The following is a 24,755-nucleotide window of genomic DNA, read 5'->3' as shown; positions in this document are numbered from 1 at the left end:
TAAATTAGCTTAAATATGTATGTGTATAATATATTTCATCATGTATTAACATCTATATATTGTCATCATCAGTAGATAAAGAGCCTATTTTCTCTGGCTCTTATGATTATGGGATCATGATCAAGGGCGGGACACTGTCTGGAAAACATTATTCTTGGAGTCTCTTCCGAGTCCATAAGAAGTATATTTTTCTCTCTCTTTCCTAGGTTTACAAGTTGTCCTGAATTCCATTATAAAAGCCATGGTTCCCCTCCTCCATATTGCCCTTTTGGTATTATTTGTAATCATAATCTATGCTATTATAGGATTGGAACTTTTTATTGGGAAAATGCACAAATCTTGTTTTTTCACTGATACAGGTAAGTAGTGAAAATGACAACTGTCCTATTAAAAATACTCTATCACTCTCATCCAGTTGAGAAAACCTTGGTTGTTTTGGAGGTTAAGACTAAGATGGAGTCAGAGCAGTCAGCCAGTTGAGCACACATCTCGTGAGCTTATCGTTAGTATCAGCTAATTAGAGTATGCAGCTTAGTGTATTGATCTTCTATAACTTTGTGAGCGGATAGTAACCCTTTTTTGTGATCTCCTTTTGTGCGTGTGCCTCACAACACTTTCAGATTCAGATTCAGCCACTACCTCCAGCTTCTGAGGTCAGGAGGGTAAAGGCTATCCTTATCCTTTCTCCTAAACTCTTTCCACCCAGGTATCTTTCTCACTGATCCTGCCTTCAGTTCCTTTGGATTAAGGCATTGAATGCCTCTTTTAAACTTCAGGTATATTATCTATAAAGAATAACATTAAATGATTATAAGCAGCTTAGATTAGTTGATCAGATTAACTACTGTTGAACAGACATTGGGAGGACTAAGATTGAGAACAGGTAAGTTTTGATGATGGGAAAATGTTTGGACTATGGGAGCTTGGTCTGGGAGATGCTTGGGTGGTAATGATGGGGTGGTGTGAGGCACTGAACGACTGTGAAGGGGAAGTGACAAAAACTCCCTCTCCAAGACATGCCTCCTTTGGGATGTTCAGTCATAGACTGCCAAGGGAATGCAGAAATTGCCTTTGCTCTCTGCTACTGCATTGCACTGTTTTTGCCCCATGTCCAGGATGATGATGACCTTTGGGTTTGTTTGCAGATATTTTAGCTGAAGATGACCCAGCACCTTGTGCGTTCTCAGGGAATGGGCGCCAGTGTACCGCCAATGGCACAGAATGTAGAAGTGGATGGGTTGGACCAAATGGAGGCATCACCAACTTTGATAATTTTGCCTTTGCAATGCTTACTGTTTTCCAATGTATTACTATGGAAGGCTGGACAGATGTGTTGTACTGGGTAAGTAGTTGGGTGATTTGTTGCTTGACCTTGCTTGGATGATTTCTAGTTTGTTAGCATGTCACATAAAGTACATTGGAGAGATGGATGGAAAAGGGTCCTTAGAAGAAGTATGAATAGGAAGAGGAATAGATGCTCTTCATTGTTCGTGCCATGAGATTCTTGGTTTCAGGTAATGAAGTTATGTCTACTACTTAGAGTTAAATTTTCAGGTGTGCAGGCTTCCCACTCCTCCTTCCAAATTCCCTGTCCCAAAGTGTTTGCAGGGTACTGCCTGTTCAGGCGCTATTCCTTAATGAGTAAGTGTGCCAACTGGCTCTTCTCTTCCCTGGCTGTGCTACCAATTGGGACCCAGGGTTGGGGCTTGTGGCCTTTTCCCTCGCTCTTCTCCTTGTGCTGCAGAGGGCTGCCAAGGCTGACCTGCTGCAGCTACCTAGAGCTTGTGGTGGGGAGAAACACTCTTTGTCCTTCCTTTCTCTAGAGTAGTTCTCCAGACCCTCTAAACGAGACAGAATTAAAACAGGAGAAAAATAGAGCCTCCTTCCTTTCTCCTTTTCCATTAGTTTCTTTTTGTACTCATTATGTTTCTCATTATGTTTCCCTTTTGCATTTTGAGATTGCTGTAACTTAGTTCAGCATAGTCTCAGGTTATCCTCTCAGGAGCTACAAAACCTTTGGCAAAGAAGTGTGGCCTCTGAGTTTGCTACAAGGCCTGCTAAACCATGTAAGTGGTGAGATTTGGATGACTTTGAAGACTTTCTCACTCTTGCTCTTAGTTGGGCTGGCTAGGTTTGGCCAGCTTTACACGTCAGTTTTATTGTTATCACCACTACCTCTACTACCATCCACATCATTAGTAATAGGAAAGCCAACACAGTGGCATTTCAGCTTTTCCAAAGCTAATTTTCCCAGAAATTGTAGGGGAAAGAGCAAAGTCCTATGGTTTTTATTTTATTTTATTCCTTGATACAGAAGAGCCTAAACCACAGACCCATTTTGAGTCTGCATCTTAGTCCAAGCAGAATTAACCACGGCCCTAATCCTCAATTACTACCAGACATTTAGTAGGCAGTTTAACTTTGTGTGTGGGCATTGCTATATCTCAGAGGCCTTCAAATAAAGGAGCAATATCTTCCAGCAAGGCACAGAGCCCTAGGCCTCGTGACAGCTGAGATAGCATGGTGTGACTTTTCTAAAGGATCTTGTTCCACTAAGCCAGTAAAAGATCTCTTTAAGATGCAACAGAGAAACTTGGATAAGTACCTCCTTTGACTCACTTGAAGGCCAGCAATGAGGGTAATGTATGTATTTAGAAGGTTGAATCTGAAAAATATTATTCTTTCTAAAGTTTAGGTCTAATTTGATAAATGTGGTTTAAGCATCATTCAGCATGTTTCTTTGTCTGTCTTTCTAAATTATCTTGGAAGCGTGTCTGAGATTGTGTGTATGTCTTGTGTGTCAGTTTGTTTTCTGTCATTTACATTTCCAAAGAAACCCCTTATAATGTAGATAATTGTGTCTAGGGAGGAATCTAAACTATTTTTTGTTGGTTGAATTGAGAATGTGGCTGCTAAAGACACCTGTGTGTTGGGTGAAGAATTAGGCCAAACCAGTGGAGAAAGTTTTCCTTAGGGCAGTGCCTGCTTTCTTTTTAGCAGCCTTCTGAGGTCTTAGTCACATTCTATTCCTAAGGTTCCTAATAAACTCCATGACCCATAGTCACGAGGAAGAAACCAGATGTTCTGCTTTTGGACTCACTCCAGCCAAACACTCAAACCAGGACCCTACCCAGAGAACACCCTAGAGAAAACAACAACGCTTTTTTTCATTTTACATTGTACTTAAAGATAAAACCAATGTTTTCTCTTGGCCGAATTTTCTAGTAGAATGTAAGCTCTTTAAGGGCAGGGACTGTCTCACTTTTGTGTCTGTATCCCCAGTGCCTAGCATGGCTGCTGGTCGGTTAACTCCCTCTGTCATCAAGGTGAATCATCATTGCCGATGCACCAGCAGGGTGATTTTTTGACCTTTATGTTACATTTTTTCTCCTTGATTCTTTCTTTTGCTGCGGGCTTTCTGCTGTCCAACACTAAGTGGAAACGTAATCAATTTTAAAATTAGAAAAGATAAGAGGAGATTCCATGGGCCAGCTGGAGCAGAAGGAATTTCCAGACACTCTTCTGAAAGCCTTAAAGTGTTGCCTAAATTGATGATAATTACTATTATTATTGTTAATATGACAATTCTGTCGTGAATAATTTCACAGTAATGATAGTGTCACCTGCTATTTTAAATGACATTTTTATTGTGGAAGAGCAGTCCTATTGTAGAAATCATAGCATGTTTTCTCTAGATCCCTTGGGGAAGGACAAATTATATGGAGTTTAAAGGTGATTTGGCCCATTCCTACATCAGGACATGTTGTGGAGGACCAAGTCCTAGAATTCAAGCATCTTGGTTCCCTGATCTGTGCTTTTTGCTTTGGTGGGGTCTCATACTTGTGAGACAAGTCAGTGAGAACACTAGGACAAATGTACATTGAACTCCCTGTATGTTGTGTGATTTCATTCACCTTTCAGAGTGTTGCAGATGAATGAGCAAACACTGGTAGATATTGGGAAGTACCATATATTCATTTTTATGACTCATTTACTGCACTTCCCTAAACTCATCTTACAATTAGGAAGGAGCGGTGGTGATAAAATCTGTCCAACTCAGAAAGATTTTAGTGTTTTTAGGGACCAGAAAGATCATCTAGGTTCAAAAGTATTAATGCTGTGGGCCATGCTCACACAATTACTAAGTGTGGCCCAAACCTGATTAAAATATAGTTGAGAAATATTTAACTAAATAAATAAAAATCAATAAAACATAGATACTATTGTGTAGTTTTCTAAGTAAAAATGTGGCTTGCAGGAATCCTTGTGCATACTTTAGTGGCCCCCATTTCTATTTGGGTTTAACACCACTGATTTAGTCTATGAACCTCATTTTATAGATGAGGTGACTAAGCCCTGGAGGTTAAATTCTCTTCTTCCAGAGGACTTGTTTTACATCATAGCTTCTTGTGTAAGAGTGCAGTTCTATAGCAAACTTAGGTTTTAGAAATACCTGATTTGACAAAAAGTTGAAGCCTCTTTTTGGACCCATGGGATAAATGTGTCCACTCCTTCTGAAATTATGAACTGGAAGTCTGATTTTTGTCAACAGTGTTTATATTCCTAAAAATTATTAATATCATCCATTACTTTTTTTGCTCCCAAGGATAGAGATTTTTTTGAAGGATGAACAGGAACAGGTGGAAATCAGCCTCCCCTCAGTACAAACCCACTAGACCCAAAGTGTCAGCCATTATTGGTGCTCTCCTTGGCTCAGCTTTCTGCATTTTGGGATGTGCTTTAGGTCCAACTAGTCAAAGGAATTTGATGACCTGTACGACATTTGTGCAACTCCAAGGCATCCCGGAGGCATCCAGGGCAGAGGGAATTTTATATTCTCTTAGGAACCAAGTTGAAAAGTATGAACACAACTAGTTTTATTTTTGAATGTTTTTTTCACTGAGGCTAGTCCCATTAATTATATCAGTAGTATGAATTGGTTGTTATTTATAAGTAAAGTTTTCTGAATACTTCCTGAAAGAGGAATGCTTAAGTATTAAATGCTTAAGCAGATCCTTCAGCTATTTTTAATGGAGGGAATAATCACTGAGTGGAATAATTTTATATATGTCCCTGTAGTGTTTTACCAAGCTCACATGTGCCTTAATGCCCAAAGACACATGAAAAGTCATGTATAGGTTTTGAAAAGTGAAATATAGATGGGTTACTTTTCAAATAATTTTTCTAGGGGGAGGTGGATTGGAAGGAGGAAAGTGATAAAGGAGAGGCAAAGGTGGGACAGCTGGGTTACTCACAATGCGAAAGAATTCTCCAGTGTAAAAAAATCACTAATGTTTTTCTTCAAGTAGTGTGCACTCAACAATGTAATTTTATTTACAAAAAGTGTTTTAGACTCAGAGGCAAGATGGCAAAATGGAAAGACCTCAATAAACCAGGAGTAAAGAGATCTCAACCTTAGTTCCAACTTTCCCCTTTACAATCTGGGTGACCATAGGGAAGTCTGCTGAATGTCTCTGGGTCTCTGTTTTCGTGGCCTCTCTGATCCCTTCCAACTTTAGCTTTCTCTGATTCAGACATTTAGAAACTCCTGTGAGGTACATGTGAACATAAAAGGGAAAACTCATTGATTACTTTGACATATGGATAAGGTCAGCTCTCCTTCTAGGTATCATTTCCATTGTATGAGGAGATCACCCCTGAATCCAAAAGACTCTTCAGAGACAAAAGTGACACAGGGTCTATAGAGAACTGAACTGTACTCTCTCTTTGATATTTGCAGACAATTGGAGTGTTGGTTAATTAGGACTAAGATTTTTACCCATTGAAAATAACAATGAGGTCCTGGCTCATGGAATCCTCCAGAAAGGCCCCACATACCAACAGCTCAGGCACAAGGGTGACCTCTCTAACTTATCAGCTAGTTCTTTTTTTCTGCAGTTCTCATATTCATTACATATAAATACTCCTGGGATGCCAAGTTCCAACATTATTTTAAAACAATAAGAAGCCTCTCCAGCTAATCTTTGCTATGAAGCATCATTGTGTAGTTCAGGAGCTGTCCAGAGTGCTGAAATCAGTCAGGAGACACTTGGTTTCTGATCTTGCCCCTCAGGTTTACTGGCTGGGAAAACATAAATAAGTCATATACCTCTCTGGTCCTGATTCCTCATCTATAAAATGGAGATAGTAAGAATCAGAATTCTAGTGTCAGAAATGGCATCAGTGACTATCTAGTCCAATCCATATCTGCGAAACTGTTTCCTCTACAGTGTTCCCAGAAGGACCTCATCCAGACTGTGCTTGAAGATGTGCATGGGAACCCCTATCTCCTGAAGCAGCCCACTTGACTTTTGGATAGCTCTAATTGTTAGCAAAGTTCTTCTTTACATTAAGCTCAAATTTTCTTCTTTCCACCTTCTGCCCATTACTTTGGTTCTACCTTCTTAAACCAAGCCAAGCTAGTTCCATCCTTCCAGGGCACAGCATTTCAGATGCTCGAAGGCAGTTCCTTTGTCATTTCTTTCCACTCTCCCACCCTAAGACTTCTTTTCTCTGGCCACACATCCCTGTTCTAAATAGTGAATAATGTGAAATAATGAATTCAAGGCCTTTCACAGACCTATAGAGGTTGGCCTTCTTTAAGTGCTTTCTAGCTTATGAAAGTCAAAAGCTTATTTTGAAAGCTTTGCCACTTATAACTGAACACAATTCTACAGATGTCTGACATATTGAACAGTATGCTTCAACAAATATTGAGTGTCTTCTGTATATGGGCCCTCTGCTAGGTGCTGAGCCTGTGAAGGCCAAAATGAAATGATCTCTGCATTCAAGGACCTTGCACTGTCCTAGGGGGAATAACATGTGCCCTGATCATGAGTAATGATCCCCTGCTCTGGGTTTACATGACTTACATCCACTCTTAGAGACTGCTCAAAAATCATTCTTTTGGGCTCATTTTGCCTCCCTCCCTCAGTAACTCTGGGAACCTTAGAATGTAGCTTTGTGTCTAAGTCCTATCTCCCCAGATATGGACAAAAGACCCCCATTTCAAGGCACTTATGCTAACAACTATCAGATATGAACAGGATTTTTTTTCACTGCACAGTGAAAATCCAATGATACCATGTACCAAGTGCTTTGCAAACTGTAGTGTGCTCTGTAAATGGCAGCTGGCATCGAGTAATATTACTCTGTCTCAGGTGCTGCCATGTGACCATCTGGAGATAGATTGTCCTCAGTGAGAGGGTCCATGGGTCTTTGGGTTACTTATTTACAAGCCTCAGAGATTCATTCTCAGAAACAGTCTCCATTTGCAATTTGGTAGCAATGGGTAAATTCATGGTTATCTACTCTTTGAGTAACAAGCATTTTGTAAATGTTAAATTCTTAGAAGAGCCCAGGTTCTAGATGCTTATGGGGAAAGGGCATGTGAGTCCTCTGTGTCATAGTCTTAACACCAGCTCTTTTTGAAATTCAATTTTATTTTCAGATCCACATTTTCACTCACATTACCAGCTCCTCCCCCTCCCACTGCTTGAGAAAGCAAGGAAAACAAAGCCCCCATTACAATCATGTATAGTTAAACAAAACAACTCCCTGCATCTGCCATGTCCCTAAATAAAAATGTCTCGATCTGTCCTCGGAGTTCAGAGCCTCTCCATCTGGAGATGGGTAGCTTTTCAATCAGATTTTAAATGTGCAGAGTGTCACAAGTCATCTAGCACAACCCCTCATTTTACTGATGAGGAGACAAGGTCAGGAAGTTTCTGTGAGTTCTCCTAGGTCCCAGGTGCTGCAGGTAGCAGAGCCAGAATTTTCACCCAGGTCTTCTTATGCAAGACCTAGAGCTCTTTCCATTGTACCATGTTGCCTCCTCCAGTTCCCCCAGGAACTATGGTTATAGGATGGCTCTGGGGATGGGTACAAGGAGAATCCATGGTGCACTCTGCCCAGAAATCTTTGGAAAGAGAATTCTTATTCAGCCTTGCTAGTAAAGTGGGGACCTAAAATTAGAGACATTTTCCAGCCAGGAAGATGTGAGATAGAAAGGAAGAAAGCTCAAACGCGGGAAGCTGTGGGAAATCACAAGCACTCCAGAGCACTGGAATCTGAGGAGTAGGGTATAGTCGTTCAGGCATAGGCATCTCTTCCTCACCCTGAGCCTCTGGACTTTGCATTGGGTCACAGGACAGCAGTGCCTGTATGGAAGGCCTGCCCTCTACTCTTCTGCTCAGATTAGTTTATTGAGCTTAATTAGATAAACAATTGTGGCTCAGCACTGGCTTGAGCATTCATTACCTTAATTACCAGCAGACTGACAGGAGTTCCATTGAGCATGTCACTTTTTATATGTCCAAACAGGTGTTTCATAGGGGGTTTAATGCCCTTTCCCTAGACATAAACAACAGATGCTGAGTTGTTTTTGCTTGTTATTTTCCTCATTTGGCTGACATGGAAAAATGTATTAGCACTATACTGTAGAGCTAAAACCTGAAGGAAAGGGAAAAGTTAAAAAAAAACACATGCTTAGTAGGAGACTTTGGGAAGGTATTCAGGTTTGATCATAAGAGAGGCACAAGTAAGGCAGTCTTTACACTGTATAGAGTGGTAGATGAGGCTGTTTTCAGGAGGATTCTGATATTTAGACAAACCCAGGCCTAATATACTGATAAAGTTTGTTCCCTCTCTTCTGATTACAACATTTCCTGTTAGTCAAAGATCTATTCTTTCTTGACATTGATCAGCAACTTCAGGAATTTTCCACTTGGTTTTGGGCTTCAAAATTTGCCTGTGTCTTGGGCTGCAGGGTAGCTCTAGGAACCACTCTGAGGATTCAGGATGGGATTGGGGCTGGCCTGAAGGGGCTGCTTGCTCCATTTGGTGCCACAGGTATCAATATCACATCACAAAGAGGAGAGTAGCGCTTTGCTCTGCCCCCTTACATTGATGATTCCGGCAATATAATAAATACTTGTGAACTGATTTTGCAGACTGTCTGTGATCAGGATCATGGATTGGAGTGAGATATGCCCTTAGAGGTCATCTCATCCAGTGTCCTCACTTTATGGATGAGGAGACAAAGGCCCCCAAAGTGAAGTGACTTGCCCATTGTCACACAGCTTAATTAGTTGAGCTAGGATTTGAGCCCAGACCCCTTGGCTCCATATGTAGCACTTTCCAGTTCTCTCCATGTAGCTCAGATCCACTAGCTTCTACTGTTCTAAATCTAAGAACTGATGAGGATTCAAGGGTTCCTCTCTCCTCCAGAATCCCTCCTTGTAGGTATAGTTCAGATATTTCATTTAAGAAGGATTCCAGATGGCTTAGAATGTGCAGGGAGCAGAGCTGTGGGAGAGAATTCTTTGGAAGAAAAAGGAAAAAATGTTTCTAGGCATTCTCAGTATCTTTTTGTGATGCTTGGAATCTATCACTTTGTTTTCTTTCAAGCCTGGCCAGATCAGGTCCCAAAATGTCCCCAGGAAGTTCCTTGACAAGCATAACTCGACCTTTAAGGGATGTCACATTTTTGTTACAATGTTAAGTTTTGGTTCAATCTAAATATTTTCAGTAACCCAGCATGAGGATAGGGAGAGTTTCACAGACTCTCTGAGCTGGCAAGGACCTCAGTGGCCATCTGATTCAGCACTGATGTATGGGGAAAAGAACACCCACTCAACACTCTCCCCACCAAATGATCATCTAGGCTTTTGGCTTTAAGACCTCCAGGCAGAGAGAGCCTATTACTTTCCAAAGTAGCCCATCCACTTGGGGTTCTCTGTCATTGTTAGGATTTTTTAGTTTCTCCCCATTAATTGTTTTTTGGCCTGTTCTCTGAGGCTAAGCAGAGTGTTTTTCTTCCATATGACCAAACTTCAGAGACTCAAATATGCCCTACCCAAAACAAACACATCCTTAAGGGATCCTTCTTCAGAATCGGGAAACTCCAGAAGTGGGGCATTATGGCCCTCAATTACTAAGCATTTCAGGCTGAGTGCCATTCTTGAGGCAGCTGGGGGCAGCCACAGTGCACAGTGCTGGGCCTGGCATCAGAAAGATCCAAGTTCAAATCTAGCCTCAGATACTGACTAGCTGTGTGCCCTGGGCAAGTCACCTTACCTCTGTGTGCCTCAGTTTCTTGAACTGTAGAATAGGGATAATAGTAGCACCTATCTCACAGGATTGCTGTGAGGATCAAATGAAATCATGTCTGTAAAAAGCCCCTAGCATAGTGCCTGGCATAGAGTAGATGCTGTAGAAGTGCTTGTTCTGTTCCCTTTCATTTCCCTCCCTTCAGATAGAGGGTTATATTTGCATATGCTAGGGAAAAGCAAAGATAGGAAGGAGGAAAAAAATCCTGATGATGAGATGTTGGCAGTCAGGTCTTTGTATCCTACAATTGTATTGTCAGGAATTCAGCCCCCAACAAAAGCAATTTAGGAATTAGGCTGCAGTTTTTTTCTTGGTCTGGTTAGAGGACCTTTTCTGAAATTGACCAACTAGTCCAGATCCCCTTTAGAAAGTTAAAAAAGACTGTTCTCCTGTCCTTTCATGTGTCCAAAGTCTGATTTTCTTGGGAAGTTGAATGTTGCACTCATCATTTCTGTGTGTGTGCGCTGGGTGTTGTAGTGAATGTGCATTTGCTGCTACTGCTGCTGCCTGTCATTCAAATCTTGCGAAATGTTTAGAAGAATGTGTAGAATTCTGTCTCTAATATAAAGCTTTAGCTTTTAAAAATTGATTCTGAATTTTCCTTACTAAATTCTGTAATAACCCACTTCTCTAAGCCCATCTTATTTCTTGCAGATGAATGATGCTATGGGATTTGAGTTACCCTGGGTCTATTTTGTCAGTCTCGTCATCTTTGGGTCATTTTTCGTACTAAATCTTGTACTTGGTGTATTGAGCGGGTAAGCGACACCTCTTTCATCATGAAAGCAGAGTCCCAAGGACAGTTGCCAAGACCACACAGGCATTGCTAAGTGGGGGCCATATCAAGTGGAACTTTCAGACAAGGTGCCACATTCAGCAAATTAGACAGTATGTGAATATAGAGTAAATGATGTATCTGCCTTTTCTCATTCTATCTAGATTTAAATTCTTGTTGAGTTTTTTCAAAGGAAAACTGCCTTTCTCTGACGTTTAGGAAGGCAAAGTTATAAAAAAAATTGACTAAAATGTATTGACAATGTGGTTCATAATTGAAGTTTTATCTGTTGCCTGCTCTTTCTAGCTTTATAAAATGAGCAGTTTTGTAACCATTGTGTCCCTTCGACTGAAAGGAGCTGGGAGTACAGAACGAGGCCAACTTCTTGATTCCCCGTAGTCTCATTTTCAGGAGCAGACATGGCTTTATTGGGAAAGATTCAGAGGCCCAGGCCAGCCTTGGCTGGTGGAGGGAATGCCTGAGGGGTGTGACAGCTGCAGCTGGGACTCTGCTCTTTAGTGACTGGATAACTTGTAACCAATTTCCTTACGTTTTACAGGTAAATGATGCAATAGGATGGGAATGGCCATGGGTGTATTTTGTTAGTCTGATCATCCTTGGCTCATTTTTCGTCCTTAACCTGGTTCTTGGTGTGCTTAGTGGGTAAGCAGCCCGATTATTGTTGCGTATGCCCCTGAGCAGCGTGTGAGTGGCCCTTTGGAGTCTTCCAGCTGCTCAGTGGTGGCTTCTTTGCATGCTCTTTGGATTCTTTTGTCACTTCTTCCAATGTGGTGCTTTGGGATTGAGATGTGGTCCCTCTGCCTGTATCTGTCTGTGTGACCTTATGTGTTAACAGCATTTGCCAGACACTATTGATTATATGAGGCATTAATCACCTCACCTTGAAAACTCACCTGTGTAGCCAGTCACAGCCTGGAATGATGGACTGCAAGTGAGTAAAATGGTTTTTCCCTCAATTCAGAAAAGGGATATTGTCCCCTTTGAGAAGTCAGGTGCGTAAGAGGAACCAGGTTCTTTAAAATGACCCCATCATGGATCACCAATTACCCAGAATGCTTCTGGTTTTGTTGTAAAGGGGTAATATGTTTGGCTTAGAGTGGAGCTATCTTAAAGACTTCAGTTTATGAGTTGGGTTTCTCTTGCCACTGAGCATGATTCTCCTTCCCTTCCTTTCCTTCCCCTTCCCCTTCCGTTCCTTTCCTTTCCCCTTCTTCCCTTTCCCTTCTTCTCCTTCCCCTTCTTCCCATTCCCCTTCCCCTTCCCATTCCCCTTCTTCCCCTTCCCCTTACCCACTCTCACTTTTCCTTTCCCTTCCTGGCTCTCACTTTTCCCTCCCTTCCCATTCCCTTGCCATTTCCCATCTTCTTTTCTGTTCCTCCTCTGCCCTTTCCCTCCACTTCTCTTCTTTCTGCCTTTTTCCCCTCCTTCCCTTTCTTAGCTACAGACACTTTTCCCTTTTAAGATGCTGGGTATAAGCACTGTTAAATGAACATTTTTATCAGAGGTCCCTGTTTTTGAAGTGTGTCTCTATTTACCTTTGTGGTATTTAAGGCCTCTACAGCCTGCCTGTCAGAGCTTCAAGACAGAGGGAGCCACTAAATAGAGCATTGACTTGAAGGTGTTGGCTACATTGGAATCCATTCTTTATCATCACTTTTCAGTACTGCAGCCACTGTTTTTGTAGATAGGGGAGCTTCCCTCCTTATCATACTGGTGTTGAAGGCTGTGATATTTAATAACCAGACAATCCCTCCCAGTCCTTAAAAGCAGCTGCTGTCTGTGCTGCCTGCAGCCATTATCATAGAGAGTGGAGCTGCAGAGAAATTCTCATAAGCTGAGAATCTACCTTCTAGAGTCTGGCTTAGGGAACCTGGTTTGTTTTCATCCCATGCTGCTGTTTACTAGCTGGTGCCCCCTCATTTTGGAGTAGTTAGTATATGGATTTTCTTTCCTTCTGAGCCTCAGTTTCCTCATCTTTAAAACAGTGCTCATAATTACCATGGACCTTAGGGTACATGAAAGCTCTTCATAAAGAATCAAGTGCTGCTGTCCTTGCTGAAAGCCTTCTCTCGGCTTCTCCCTGCAAAGACCTGACAGTGCCCCCAACTCTGGTGTTTAGTAATTTTTCTGGATCTCCCAGATTGCCTGATGCCTTTAATATCCATTGCCTCCACAACAGACAATCTAGAAATTACTAGCTTTTTAAGCCATGAGGGTCACATGTGGAACTAATCAATCATCCTAAGAAAGAAAATTTGTGGGGAGGGAGAAGAATATTCCTGGGTCAGACCCAGAGTCCATATAGCATATGATTCTCTTTGCAGAGGATGAAAGGTGGTAGGATAAGAGATACTTCCCCATTTTTAGTCTTAGTTTGTGTATCTGATCATCCCCAACTTGTCTCCCTGGCCCGTTATGGTTCTGTCCTCTGTCAGTTAGCCCAAACCTTGCTTCTCTTTCCTCCTATTATCACTGTGAGGGCCACCTGAGGCTCTCAGGAGACATAAGAGTGCTGGATGTGAACTTGGAGCACCTGGTGTCCAGAATCCTTCCCTGGGACCTTGGACTGGTCATTTCTCCCTTCTGGATTAACCATAAAGGAGGGGCTTGAATGTTGTGAGCTCTCAAGGCCTCTTCCAGTTCTCAGTACTGGAATCTGCATCCTGTCTCCCCTGAGGACACCTAGCTGGGTGCACGGCAGCAACTCTCTGGTTGGCTAATCTTTTGTTTGTCTGTTTTCCTATGAGTATCTTAAGAAAATAAATGTTCATTTCTCCTAAGCAGCTCATTTACCCAAACTTGGCCTTTTCCTGTATCTAGTCACAGCGGAAAGAAAAACCAAATAATTCATCATTCCCTTTCCTCATTTCTCTCCCATATCTCCCCCAAGATATTGGAGAACATTTAAAAAAATTCTTATGACACGTTTTCTGATTTGATCACTGTATATTCATGAAGCTAAAACCATGAGAATGTGGAATACTGTTAGTGCAGGAAGGGGCTGGAGACATCACGCAGTCCAATATCTTAATTTTACATACCAGAAAACAGGAATCCTGAGAAGGAAAGTTCTTTCACAGAGGTGGGCCCCAGGTATCACTTACAATTCCTTGTTCTTTGGCAGTTAGGGGGCATCACAATGCATGGAACACTGGGCCTGGAGTCAGGAAGACCTGAGTTGAAATCATGTCTTTGATATTTACTGGCTCTGTGACCCTGGACAAGCTGTTCAGCCTCTCTCAGTCTCAGTTTCCTCATGTGTAAAATGGGGGTAGTGATAGCATCTCCCTCCTAGGGTTCCTGTGAAGGTGAAGTGAGATAATATGTACAGAATGCTTTGCAATCCTTAAAGTGCTATACAAGTGACAAGATTTTTATTATTTTTTCCACTACTACATATAATTGCCCAAGAAGCTGATTTTCACAGAAGTATTTTTGCTAAGCATCTTTTACTTTTTCTTCACATTTTTAGAACCTCTATATATTTAAATGATTCGCTGGAAGAAATTTGATTTCCAGGAGGGGGAAAATTACCTTTATTTTACAACTATAATTGCCAGACAATTCTGTTCATAAGCTACTTGGCCTCTGACCCTTACATTCAAAGAGACAGTGACTGAGGGGGCAGCTATAAACTGGGCACTAACTGCTGCGTTTTAAAATGTTGGCCATGAGCCTTCTTCTCCTTGGGCTTCCCTTGCCTCTCTGTATGACTATTCCCTGTCCCATTGCTAAACACAGCCCCCAAAGGGCTGTGCCTCCAGACTTCAAGCTGACAGAAAAATGGCCCGTGTCATAAAAAGTTTCTATAGATTTCCCAAGGTGCAAGCCTTTGCTTGTATCACTAAAGTAAAGACCGATGGACTTTACCAAGTAGTGGTTCCAAGCCCTTTAGAAAGAACAGTGTGGGGTTATTACCGGGTATCATGCATGCTTCCTCTCCTCTCCCAAGGAAGTGTTGGATCACATAGATTTATTTTTCATAAATTATAAGCTCATAGATTTCTTTAGAGCTAGATACAACTGTAGGCATCATCTCGCATGACCTCCTTGTTTTACAGATGAGGCAACTCGAACCCAGACAGGTGAAATACCCAAAGTCTTACAGAGAGTAATTTGCAGAATCTGGATTTGAATCCAAGCCTTTGGGCTCCCAAGCAGGTCCCTTTCCATTATACTCTGGTGACTCTCAAATCAGCATGTTTTGCTTTGATAGTTATGTCATTCTTTAATAATTAGAAACTACTAGGGGGATTTCAAACCCAGTTTTGGCAACCACTAGTTTGGCATTTATTAAAAAGAACCTGGCTGTGATGTCTGCACAGGTGCCTCCATTGGAGGGCATCAGATGAACACAAAGCAGCCCCCAGGTAAAGCCCAGGATATGGTCTCACACAGGCCCTCTGGACAGCAGGCTCTGAACTCTGGTGTCCTGCTCTTTCCAGTGATGGCTGTCATAACACTGAGGGATGGGGTGTGTGCTTTGGCCTCTGTTCACCGTTGTACAAGATGCATTTATTCTCCCTGCCTCTTTGTGTTGCCGTGTGGCCATTCCATGCTCTCCCTCTCTCTGCCTTCGTCTTGTGCCCTGCATTTTGGAGGTGTGATCTGGATTTTTTGCTATGTCCTGAAACTGCCGATTTGGAGGGATTTGGGTTTTATATCAGATCCAGTTTTAAGGTGAGTGACATCCTTACAAACTTTAGACTGTCTTCAGAAGTGACCAAACACAAACATTGACTGATGCCTGAAGGAGAGCCTTGAGGAGATGCTAGAACAGAAATTCATGAGAGGAGCTGTGAGGCTGCAGGCTTTCATTACAATTTTTCATCAAGTCAGCGAGAGATGTTTCTTATGCCCAGAAATTGCAAACCATATAGGATATTAGCCAATAGCTAGGACAGTTTGTGTTTCACTTTCTTAAATCAGCTTTTCGGAAGCCTTGTGGTTATTCTCATTTTAAACTCTAGATTCTATTTACACTTTAAAAATGCCATTGATGTGTTTTGTTTTCACGTGGCCTGTGTTTCCCCCATTATCCTCCCCTCCTCCATCCTCACCCCTACCCTATCTATCCCATATAATAACAAAAAAATAGACCTCTTTAAAAAGTGAATGATGGAATTCTGACTTAGCTCCTTCTAACTGCTATTGGCAATGCTACAGTAGACATGGTAAGAGAGGCCAGTAGCTTGTCAATGCTCAGCATCTCGACCATGTTCTTGGGAGGTCACATGATGACCATTTGAACGTGTATCTGCCCCATAACACCAGGAAAGCACATTGAGTTTCAGCCACAGCCTTGGGTCACTGTTGACCTAATAGAAGCAGCTTGTGACTGATTGTTAGGAATACCAGCTAATTCAGGGATGTGAGAATAGTCCCGTAATGTCTTTTCCATAATTACAAAATGGCGACAGTACTTAATCCTTTAACACCATTTGTAGGCTATGTCGCCCAACTCTTGGCTATGCAGAGATTAAGAAGTAGAATGAATTGTGCTTTTTGTCAAATTAAGATGAAGGAATTCACATATAAGAAAGATCTCCCTAATTCAGAATAATTGGGGTGTGTGTGTGTGTGTTGTGTAGGGGGTGGGGTGGGGATGGTCAAGCTGAATCAGTGAAAAGTCAGAATTATAAGATATCTTAAAAGAAATATAACTCAGTAAACATAAAAGGGTTAAATGACTCAGATCCTGTCTTCAAGGAACTTCAGTTCTGCTGCAGGTATCAGGAACATATATACAGATAGTCAACTAGTACAAGAGAGGGAGTGAAAGAAGCAAGAGAGAAATCCAGAAAAAGGCCTCCAGGCTTGCCAGGCAGTAATATGGGCCTGGGCTTTGTTGTTTAATGAGGATTTGTCATGACTTTCTCAAGGAGTATTAAATTTCTGGAGAAATAGGAGTGGAAAAGGTGGTTGTAGGGGAGACCCACATGTGAAGCAGGGACAGGATAAGGCTACTTGCTAGTGACCTGGTTAGCTACTAAGGGAGAGAAAGTAAGGCTTTTGAGTGGTTAGAGCTTACAGTAAGTATGAATTCAGGTTAAGTTCATTTCTGTGTGTAAGCTCCTAGTGTGGGTAGGCCTTTGGAGAAAGAGAGGTGAAAATCAGAGGGATTCCTTGCCACCAAACAGTTTACGTGCTATTTGGGGGAAAGTGGGAAATACAAGTGTAAACTAAGAAGTCCGTCTCAGGTAATTTAAGGAGAGAGAGAGCACACCAGCCACTAGGAAGATGAGTAAAGGCTTCTAGGGGTATACACTTCTTGAGATGAAGGGAACGATGAATCCTAAGAGACTAAGATCCTAAGAGACAGGCACTGGGGATGGCCTGATCAAAGGTCACAGGTAGCAAGTCGGTAAGTTCGGCTGAGACATAGGATGCATGAAGTCAGCCATGAGTCTGTGTGCCAGGTACCATGGTAGGCCCTGGGGATTCAGAGACCAAAAAACCCAACCCTCCTTCTTGTCCTGAGAGAGCGAGGGTGAGGTCAGAGACTGAGGAGAAGAGACAGCTGTCGGAAGAGGGAAAGGCAGAATTTAGGATCATGCTGCTAGAACTGGTGAGGGTAACAGTGGTTAGAGGTAGCTAAAGCTGAGCAGAAACACAGGCCAGGGGAGTTAGAGAGGTTGGTGTCCTGACAGGATGGTGTGTTTGAAGAAAACATGAATGTTGAAGTTACCAAGCATGAGCCCAGGATTTGGGGGTATTCACAGAAACTGAGAGCGCCTTCCTTCTTGCGAAAGGAGGGAGAAGGACCAGGAGGTCAAAAGATGATAGCGTATTTTTTATGTAGATCAGACAAGGTGAACTGTGAAGGAGCAGAAGTCCTTTAGGGATTGAGAGAGGTTGGAAGAGGCTGTGGAGACTCTATGTCAGAAGTCTTTAGGAGAAGGCTAGGTTTGTGTGAGTGTCAGAAGATGAAGAAAGTATTACATGAAGAAATCGCTGATGAAGGGGGGCAGTTTATTAATGATAGAAGTAGGGTATCCAGAGGTTGTATTAGAAAGGGATGGTAGATGAAAGGAGGTACTGGGGAGGAGCTAGAGATGAGCTGGCTAGGGATGAGAAGAGGCAGAAAGCTAAGAGGGAGGAAGGTTTTACTTGAGGTGGCAGTGACCCTCGATCAGCAGGAGGTGGCAGTGTGCTAGCCATAGAGAGGTAAGCTCAAGTAGGGAGCTGCTTGTAGACTAATCAGCCCAAAGGTCCTGGTTAGAATCATAGAGTAAGTCTACACTAATTGTGGTTATCACTTTCATAGTTTGTAGGATCCTAGAATCTCATGGCGTTTTTTTTTAACTTTTGTAAGTTAAAGTTACATGAGTTACATGAACTAATATTTATCAAAGTATACTATGTTACTATATTCTGTTTGATTCTATGAATCAAATAATTTGCAATTAGTCTATATGCATATGATGCTGGAAAGATAAGATGGAATCCAGTTGTGAAAGGTGTATAAATTAAAGAGGGGAGCATATATTTTATCCTAGGGAGCTATGATAGGGAGCTTTGGAATGTGATCAAGTAGGGAGAGAAGTGACCTGGTCAGATCTGCACTCAGGGCATCCCTTTGAGGCAGGGAGACTGATTCAGAACTTGTTGGGGAAGGGGCTGAGGCCCTGAACTCAGTGAGAATGGAGAGAAGCTGAGGGCTGCTAGAGATGCCACAGAGGTGAAAACAGAACCATGTGGGCTGAGGAGATGCCACATCAGGGCCACTCCATGCTTGTTACTCCCATGCTGACTGTTATGTTGAACTTACATCTGCCTCTCTGGAATGCCCACCTTCTAGTTCTCTTCTTCAATTGTTCCTGATATTGATCAGGAGACAAATGGATTGGTGTTCTGTCACCCAAGTGTCACATCAAGACTCCTGTGATGACCAAATGGTAAAGGCATCTGTTCCAGATTTAGCTGGTTTGTCTGAAGTTCATGGTTTGCCTACTGGTCTAGTAAGCCAGAATTAATTACGACACTGAGAGGCTTCTGTTCTCAACTGTATGTGATGCCTGAGGTCTGACTGGGAGTGAAGTTCTCTAGTTTCCTACACAGTGGGATTGTGAGGCTGATCACGTGGCTAGAGAATGCCCAAGTTTGGGGTCCCTTGAAGGATATGCCTAAGTCAGCCCTCTGGGGAAAGAACAAGTGAAACAAATTAGATTTAAAATCTCTTTTAAGTAGGACACCAAATCTCCTCTTTCAATATACAAACCACAAATATACTTTTAAAATAGTGAATTTTCTTGTTGCTGAAATAAAAAGCTTTCTGCCAGAGGAAACAACCAGATCCCGATGCCATTGGTGAAATGGTACTGAAGCTCCTAGGCTTGGGAGCTGCATCTGAAATCAGAGAGAGTGGTAACTCCTCTGCTGCTGGCTGCTGGCTCTGGTTTCCATAGAAATGGATGTCAGATTAGTAAGGGAAAGCTTTCGCTGATCTTTGTTTCCCTGACATCTGTTTCCCTGGCAACAACAGTGGCCGGATCTAGAAGAAAGTCCTTACTTCCTCATTTCAGCACTGACTACACAGCTTTCAAACTCCCTTAGAAAATTATTTTAACAGATTAGCAAGAACCTTCTAAGATCTCAGATAACTTTAGTCCCATTGACACAAGTGGAACCCACACTACAGCTGAACAGTTTCACTCCAAATTGTCACCATGCGAGTTTCATGTCACCATGTATAGTTTATTTCCGACTTGTGCTGCTGTGGGAAAGGCAGAAGTTTTATAGGGAATCCTTTAGGAGGTCAGGCTACTACATTATTTAAACCTAAATTCTGGAAAAGAAAATTTAAAAATTAATGATGTCTTACCAATGTGCGCAACTCTACCTCTTAACAAAGCCACTAAGCTAGGAATGATCCAAATTAAAGCCATAATTTTTCTGCACTCCCACACAATGGGTGGCATTTGCAAGAACTGTTATAGTCAGAGATGAGAAGAGTGTTTTATGGGGTTTGTCATTTAATCCCTTAAAAGACGGATTGGCCAATGCTGCATAAAGGGGACATTAAATATGAAATGGTGCTATGCATGTCGTAGTTGTTTAGTTGAATAAAATCAACAACTATTTCACCCATCATTTCTGATAAAATTTAACTAGAGCATGTTATTTTAAGGAGTATAATTAATTACAGAACTATCATATTACCCCAGAAGACCCATCTTTGTGGACAAAGGAAGATTTTCTTTGTTTTAAAGTTCAACATTGTCCCTGCAACTAGATTTTCATTGTACTAATCTAGGAAACCTAGACTCCTGAAATGCTTATACTCCTTTCAGTAATGTTGCATTCATAAGTTACAAAAGAATGGCACCCAAGAAATCATCAGTCTGTGGCTCAGAGGCTACTATGGTGCTTTCTTTACAAATAGCCATTTCAGGTCGCTCAGCATCCATGAATGAATTTGTAACTTTCTTTTAGTATTACAATTAAATTGTTGAAAAAATGTAAACCTATTATTACCTCTTGGAGACTTTGCAGTTCCACAGTTCCACCTCTGCAGCCTGCCTGCTGTCCCCTTTACCAAGCTTATAGCCATTTCACCATTTGCCTCAAGCAGCAACCACTCTACAAGTTGGCTTTATGCACCACCTTCTTTCATTTACCTTCTCTTATGTATTTTACCTTGCAAACACTTTCTCCTTTCCCTTGTCCAGTCTTCCTTTTCTGGTCCTGACTGATTCTTCAATACCACTCCTTCCACGTTAGCCTCTTCTCACAGAAGCCAGAAGTAGAATCTGGATCTGGAAGTTATTCACCTTCACGTTTTTCTCAATTCCTCCCAAGTTTCCCTACTCCAGATTCAGTGTTCACCTTTCTTTACAAGTTCAGACTACTCCAAATTACCTATACAACTTCCTTCTTATTTCATGCCAAACCTTTTCTCTTCTGTTCCTACAATCAGCTTTCATGGAAAATTGAAGTCAGTTCTCTGTGTTAAGAAAGAATCAAGTTAACCATATGGATGATAGTAGAATTGAAAGAAAATAGGTTGGAATTAGGAAGCCTGTGTTCTGGTCCCATCTCTTCACTTAACAATTTATGACCTTCAGCGAGTGGTTTATATTCTTTGGCCACAGTTTCATCTGTAAAATTAAGGGATTGTATTAAATTCACTCTAAGTTTCCTTCATGGGAGCAGTGAAACATAATGCCTTAAGCTGATGAATTTATATGTGGAGGTACCTTGAAGATCAACTAACCTGCCATCCTCCACTACTTTTTTAAGATCCCGAGGTCCCCAGAGGTGAAGGTCCCCTTACTCCAAACCCAGTGTTCTTCAGTAGCACTATGCTGCTCCCATAAAGATCTTTCTGCAGGGGAATAAAGTCTTCCCATCTGTTGGAGACAGCTCTGTTGGAGTTTTATGTGAAGGTTGAGGGATGAACATTATGGTCTCTGGAACATGGATGGAACATTATGGTCTTTGTTTTGATATGATAGACTAGGAAGAAGCATAGCACTCATTTTGGTTTCTTTCACTTCTTTCTGATTTTCATTTTGGAAGAATGGTTGTTTTGCTTGTATATACCTTCAGCAGAGAAAGAGGTCTCATAATTGTTGTGAACATGTAAAATCATAGGCATTTTTCTCCAATCTTAATAAAACCTTCCTGGGCTATGTGCACCACTTCCAAGACAAGCTTGATTGCTTTAAGTCTGATTGTCATAAGATTTTGGTTCAGAATTTAAGGATAAGATTTTAATCCACAAAGAGCCAGATCGTTCCTTCATAACTCTGCTTTGAAATAAATTTTGGTAAGGAGCCAAGGCATCTTCCTGGCATGCTTTGAATCTTAGAGCCTTCTGGGATTTTTCAGCCACCAAAATCAGGGAGGTTTTGTAATTCTCAGAAGTGTTCTTATCTTGCATCACCCTGGGTTTGACCCAGTCAAAATCTGATACAACAAATCACCTGTCAAGGAGACTGGATTTTTGGGATAGTTCTGTGATCTTTCCCTATAAGATATCACTGGAAATCTGGATTTCAGAGGTACACAGAGGGATTGCTGGGTAAATCTGAGCAGCTGCAACATCTTCCTCCCATATATCCTGCTCTCAAAAAATCCATTAGTCAAGTATTTATTAGGTATCTACTATATTCCCAACACTTGGCTCTTTCAGAGTAGAAATTAAGGGAAGACATGGAACTAGCCCTTGAGAAGCTTATAATCTAGTTGTGTCAGAAATACAAATTGTGAGAAGTGTAATCATAAGAAAAGTATATCATTGAATTCCAAAGAAATAATTTGAACAGTATATATATATATATATATGTATATATATGTGCGTATATATATATACATATATTGCATAGTGGTATGATTTTTACCAGCATATAGAACACTCTTACCTGATGCAGAAAAACAGCTCATTTGTTACTTATGATCTTAGACAAAACTGCCAGAGTGCCTTAGAGGTTGACTGCTCTTTCATTATCGCTCTACTAGGGTCGAATAGCTACTGCAAATAAAAGTCAGGATTTTAACCCAGGGGTTCCTTTCTCCAAGGCTAGCCTTCCTTCCACTCTACCTTACTTTCTTTTAATGCTAAGTTCAAAGGGTAGAAGGATTTTGTGAAAAAGTAGGAGTTGAACTAGACCGTACAGGAGGAACAGCAGGGTTTGGAGAGGTGAGAAGGAGCTGGGAAAAGCCTGCCAGTTGGGAATACTGCACGAACAAAAATATGGAAATCTGAATGAAAAATAACATATTCCAAAGATAGTGGATGAATTGGTCTCTTGAGAACAGAGGCACATGTTGAGAAGCAGTGAAGATGGGATGGGGCAGATGCTTGGGGACAAAGACTTGGAGAGCATTTAGGAGGCCTGGCCATAAGCTAGGCCTGAGGCAGAAAAGGCCTCAAGGGAGAAAAGTAAGGGAACTATGTGAAAAGGGAATTCTTTATCAGCTGCTGGGTCAAGAATCTCTGAACTTTCCCAATCATTTATTAGATGCCTACAGTGTTCTAAGGAGTGAAAACCCTGGTGCTGGGCACAAACGAAGTAGCCTTCGTCCTTAAGGATTAGGAGACAGTTTCTCCAAAGAAGAAGAGATACAGAATAAATCTATGTGAAGTATAAATAAATTAAATGTAGCTTGGGGATCAGGAAAAGCTTCCAGTATGAGGCAGCACTTGAGCTAAGCCTTGGAAACCCCTAGGCAACTAGGGATTCTGAGAGTCATGAGGTGGGGGGGAGTGCATTCCAGGCTAGTGGGACAATCCTGTAGAATGCATAGGGAAAGGAAATAGAATGCCAACTATGAGGATCAGCAGGAACACCGATTTAGCTGGACTGGAGATTACTTGAAAGAGAGTAGTGTAGAATAAGGCTGGAAATGTAGGTCAGAAGCAGGTAGTGAAGCAGAACATTTGATATTGGATCCTAGAGGTAATAGGAAGCCACTCGAATTTGTTGAGCTAGCCGGTGATATAAATCTGTGCTTGGAGATGATCTGAATTGGCAGCTGTGTGGAAGATGGACTGGAGAGGGCAGAGACCAGAGGTAGTGGAATACTTAGGCTAGAGATGATGAAGACCTGAAGTAGGCTGGTGACTGTGTAAATGAGGAGAAGGGAATGTATGTGAGAGAGGTTCTGGAAGTAAAATAAACAGCACTTGGCAAGTGATTGCATGCAGGAAGGGAGAGTGAGAAGACAAAGATGACTTTGAGGTTGTGAACCTGAGGTCTAGAAGAATAGTGGTGCCCTTGACAGAAAGAGGCAAGTTCAGAAGAAGGAGGGACTTAGGGAGAAAGAGAATTATTTCGATTCTGGACCTGTTGAATTTGAGATAGCTACAGGACATCCAGTTTTATGATTCAGTTTGGTGACCCAGGACTAAAACTCAGGACAGAGTAGAGGCTTTGATAAATAGATCTTGAAGTTTTCTGCATAGAAATGATCATTGTAACATGGGAACTGATGAAGTCACTGGGAGCAAACATATATAGAGAAGAGGGCCCAGGACAGAGTCTTGGAGGATACTCATAGAGAAAGGATATGACATGGATGATAATTTAGGAAAGGAGTCAGAAGATCAGGTCAGACAGGTAGGAATAGAACCAAGAAAGCAGTATCACCAAGAAGTCAGATATAAGAGAATATGCAGGAGGAGAGGATGGCCAACAGTATTGAATCCTGCAGAGACTTCAAGAAGGATGAGGAGTGAGAAAAAAGAAAAGGCAATTGAGAGATCCTTGGTAATTAGAGAGTAGTTTCTGAGAAGTAAATGTGAGATGAGGAAAGTTAGTGGGAGCAACAAGTGTGGGGACAGTTTTCTAGGATTCTGGCTATGAAAGGGAGGAGAAATAAAGGATAACCCACGGGGAGCTGTTAGCATCAGGTGTGACGTTTTTAAGGACGAAGGACATCAGAGTGTTTGCAGGCATCAGGAAATAGCAGAAATGAGGAAAAGATTGAAGGTTAGAGAAACTGAGGTCGATTGTGAACCTACCTGTCAGCCAGGGGAGATGGGAAGGACAGGATCAAGAGTATAAACCAGTCAAGAGAAGAGGTAGAATGGGGGATGATGTCGAGGGGTTTATATATGTAAAGTAGGAGAGTAGATGGTTTACAGCAAATGGCCTCTTTACTTAATAAAGTGTGAGGCTAGGTCTCAATGAGGGGAGAAGGAGCTGTGAGGAGAGTGAAGAGCCCAACTGAAATCAGATTACATCATTTTGTAGAGCATCCAATGAGTGCAATTGCGTGACTCCTTCCAGCACTGTTCAGAGGTATTTGATGAATCTTATTTGAAATATAAAACCATTCCTTTCCCCAAGATCTTAGTCATCGTTTCCCCCAATGAATTGATCTTTTTCTTCTTTTCAGTTAG

The 24,755-nt window shown here is 41.7% G+C and overlaps 1 protein-coding gene across 2 annotated transcripts in view; it reads left to right on the top strand.

Annotated features, from left to right (window-relative positions):
* Positions 1–24,755, top strand: part of CACNA1D (calcium voltage-gated channel subunit alpha1 D) — a 359,630-nt gene that overhangs the window by 166,483 nt on the left and 168,392 nt on the right. For both annotated transcript variants that reach the window (XM_036737725.1, XM_036737724.1), the window contains exons 6-8: positions 207–359; positions 1,146–1,342; positions 10,765–10,868. In XM_036737725.1, the coding sequence (XP_036593620.1) occupies positions 207–359; positions 1,146–1,342; positions 10,765–10,868 (454 nt within the window). The remainder of the gene's footprint in view (positions 1–206; positions 360–1,145; positions 1,343–10,764; positions 10,869–24,755) is intronic.

The sequence above is a fragment of the Trichosurus vulpecula genome, chromosome 9 (assembly GCF_011100635.1).
Source record: "Trichosurus vulpecula isolate mTriVul1 chromosome 9, mTriVul1.pri, whole genome shotgun sequence".
Classification (NCBI taxonomy): Eukaryota; Metazoa; Chordata; class Mammalia; order Diprotodontia; family Phalangeridae; genus Trichosurus; species Trichosurus vulpecula.
Note: the sequence above shows the minus strand (reverse complement) of the source record. Positions and strands in the feature narration are given on the sequence as shown.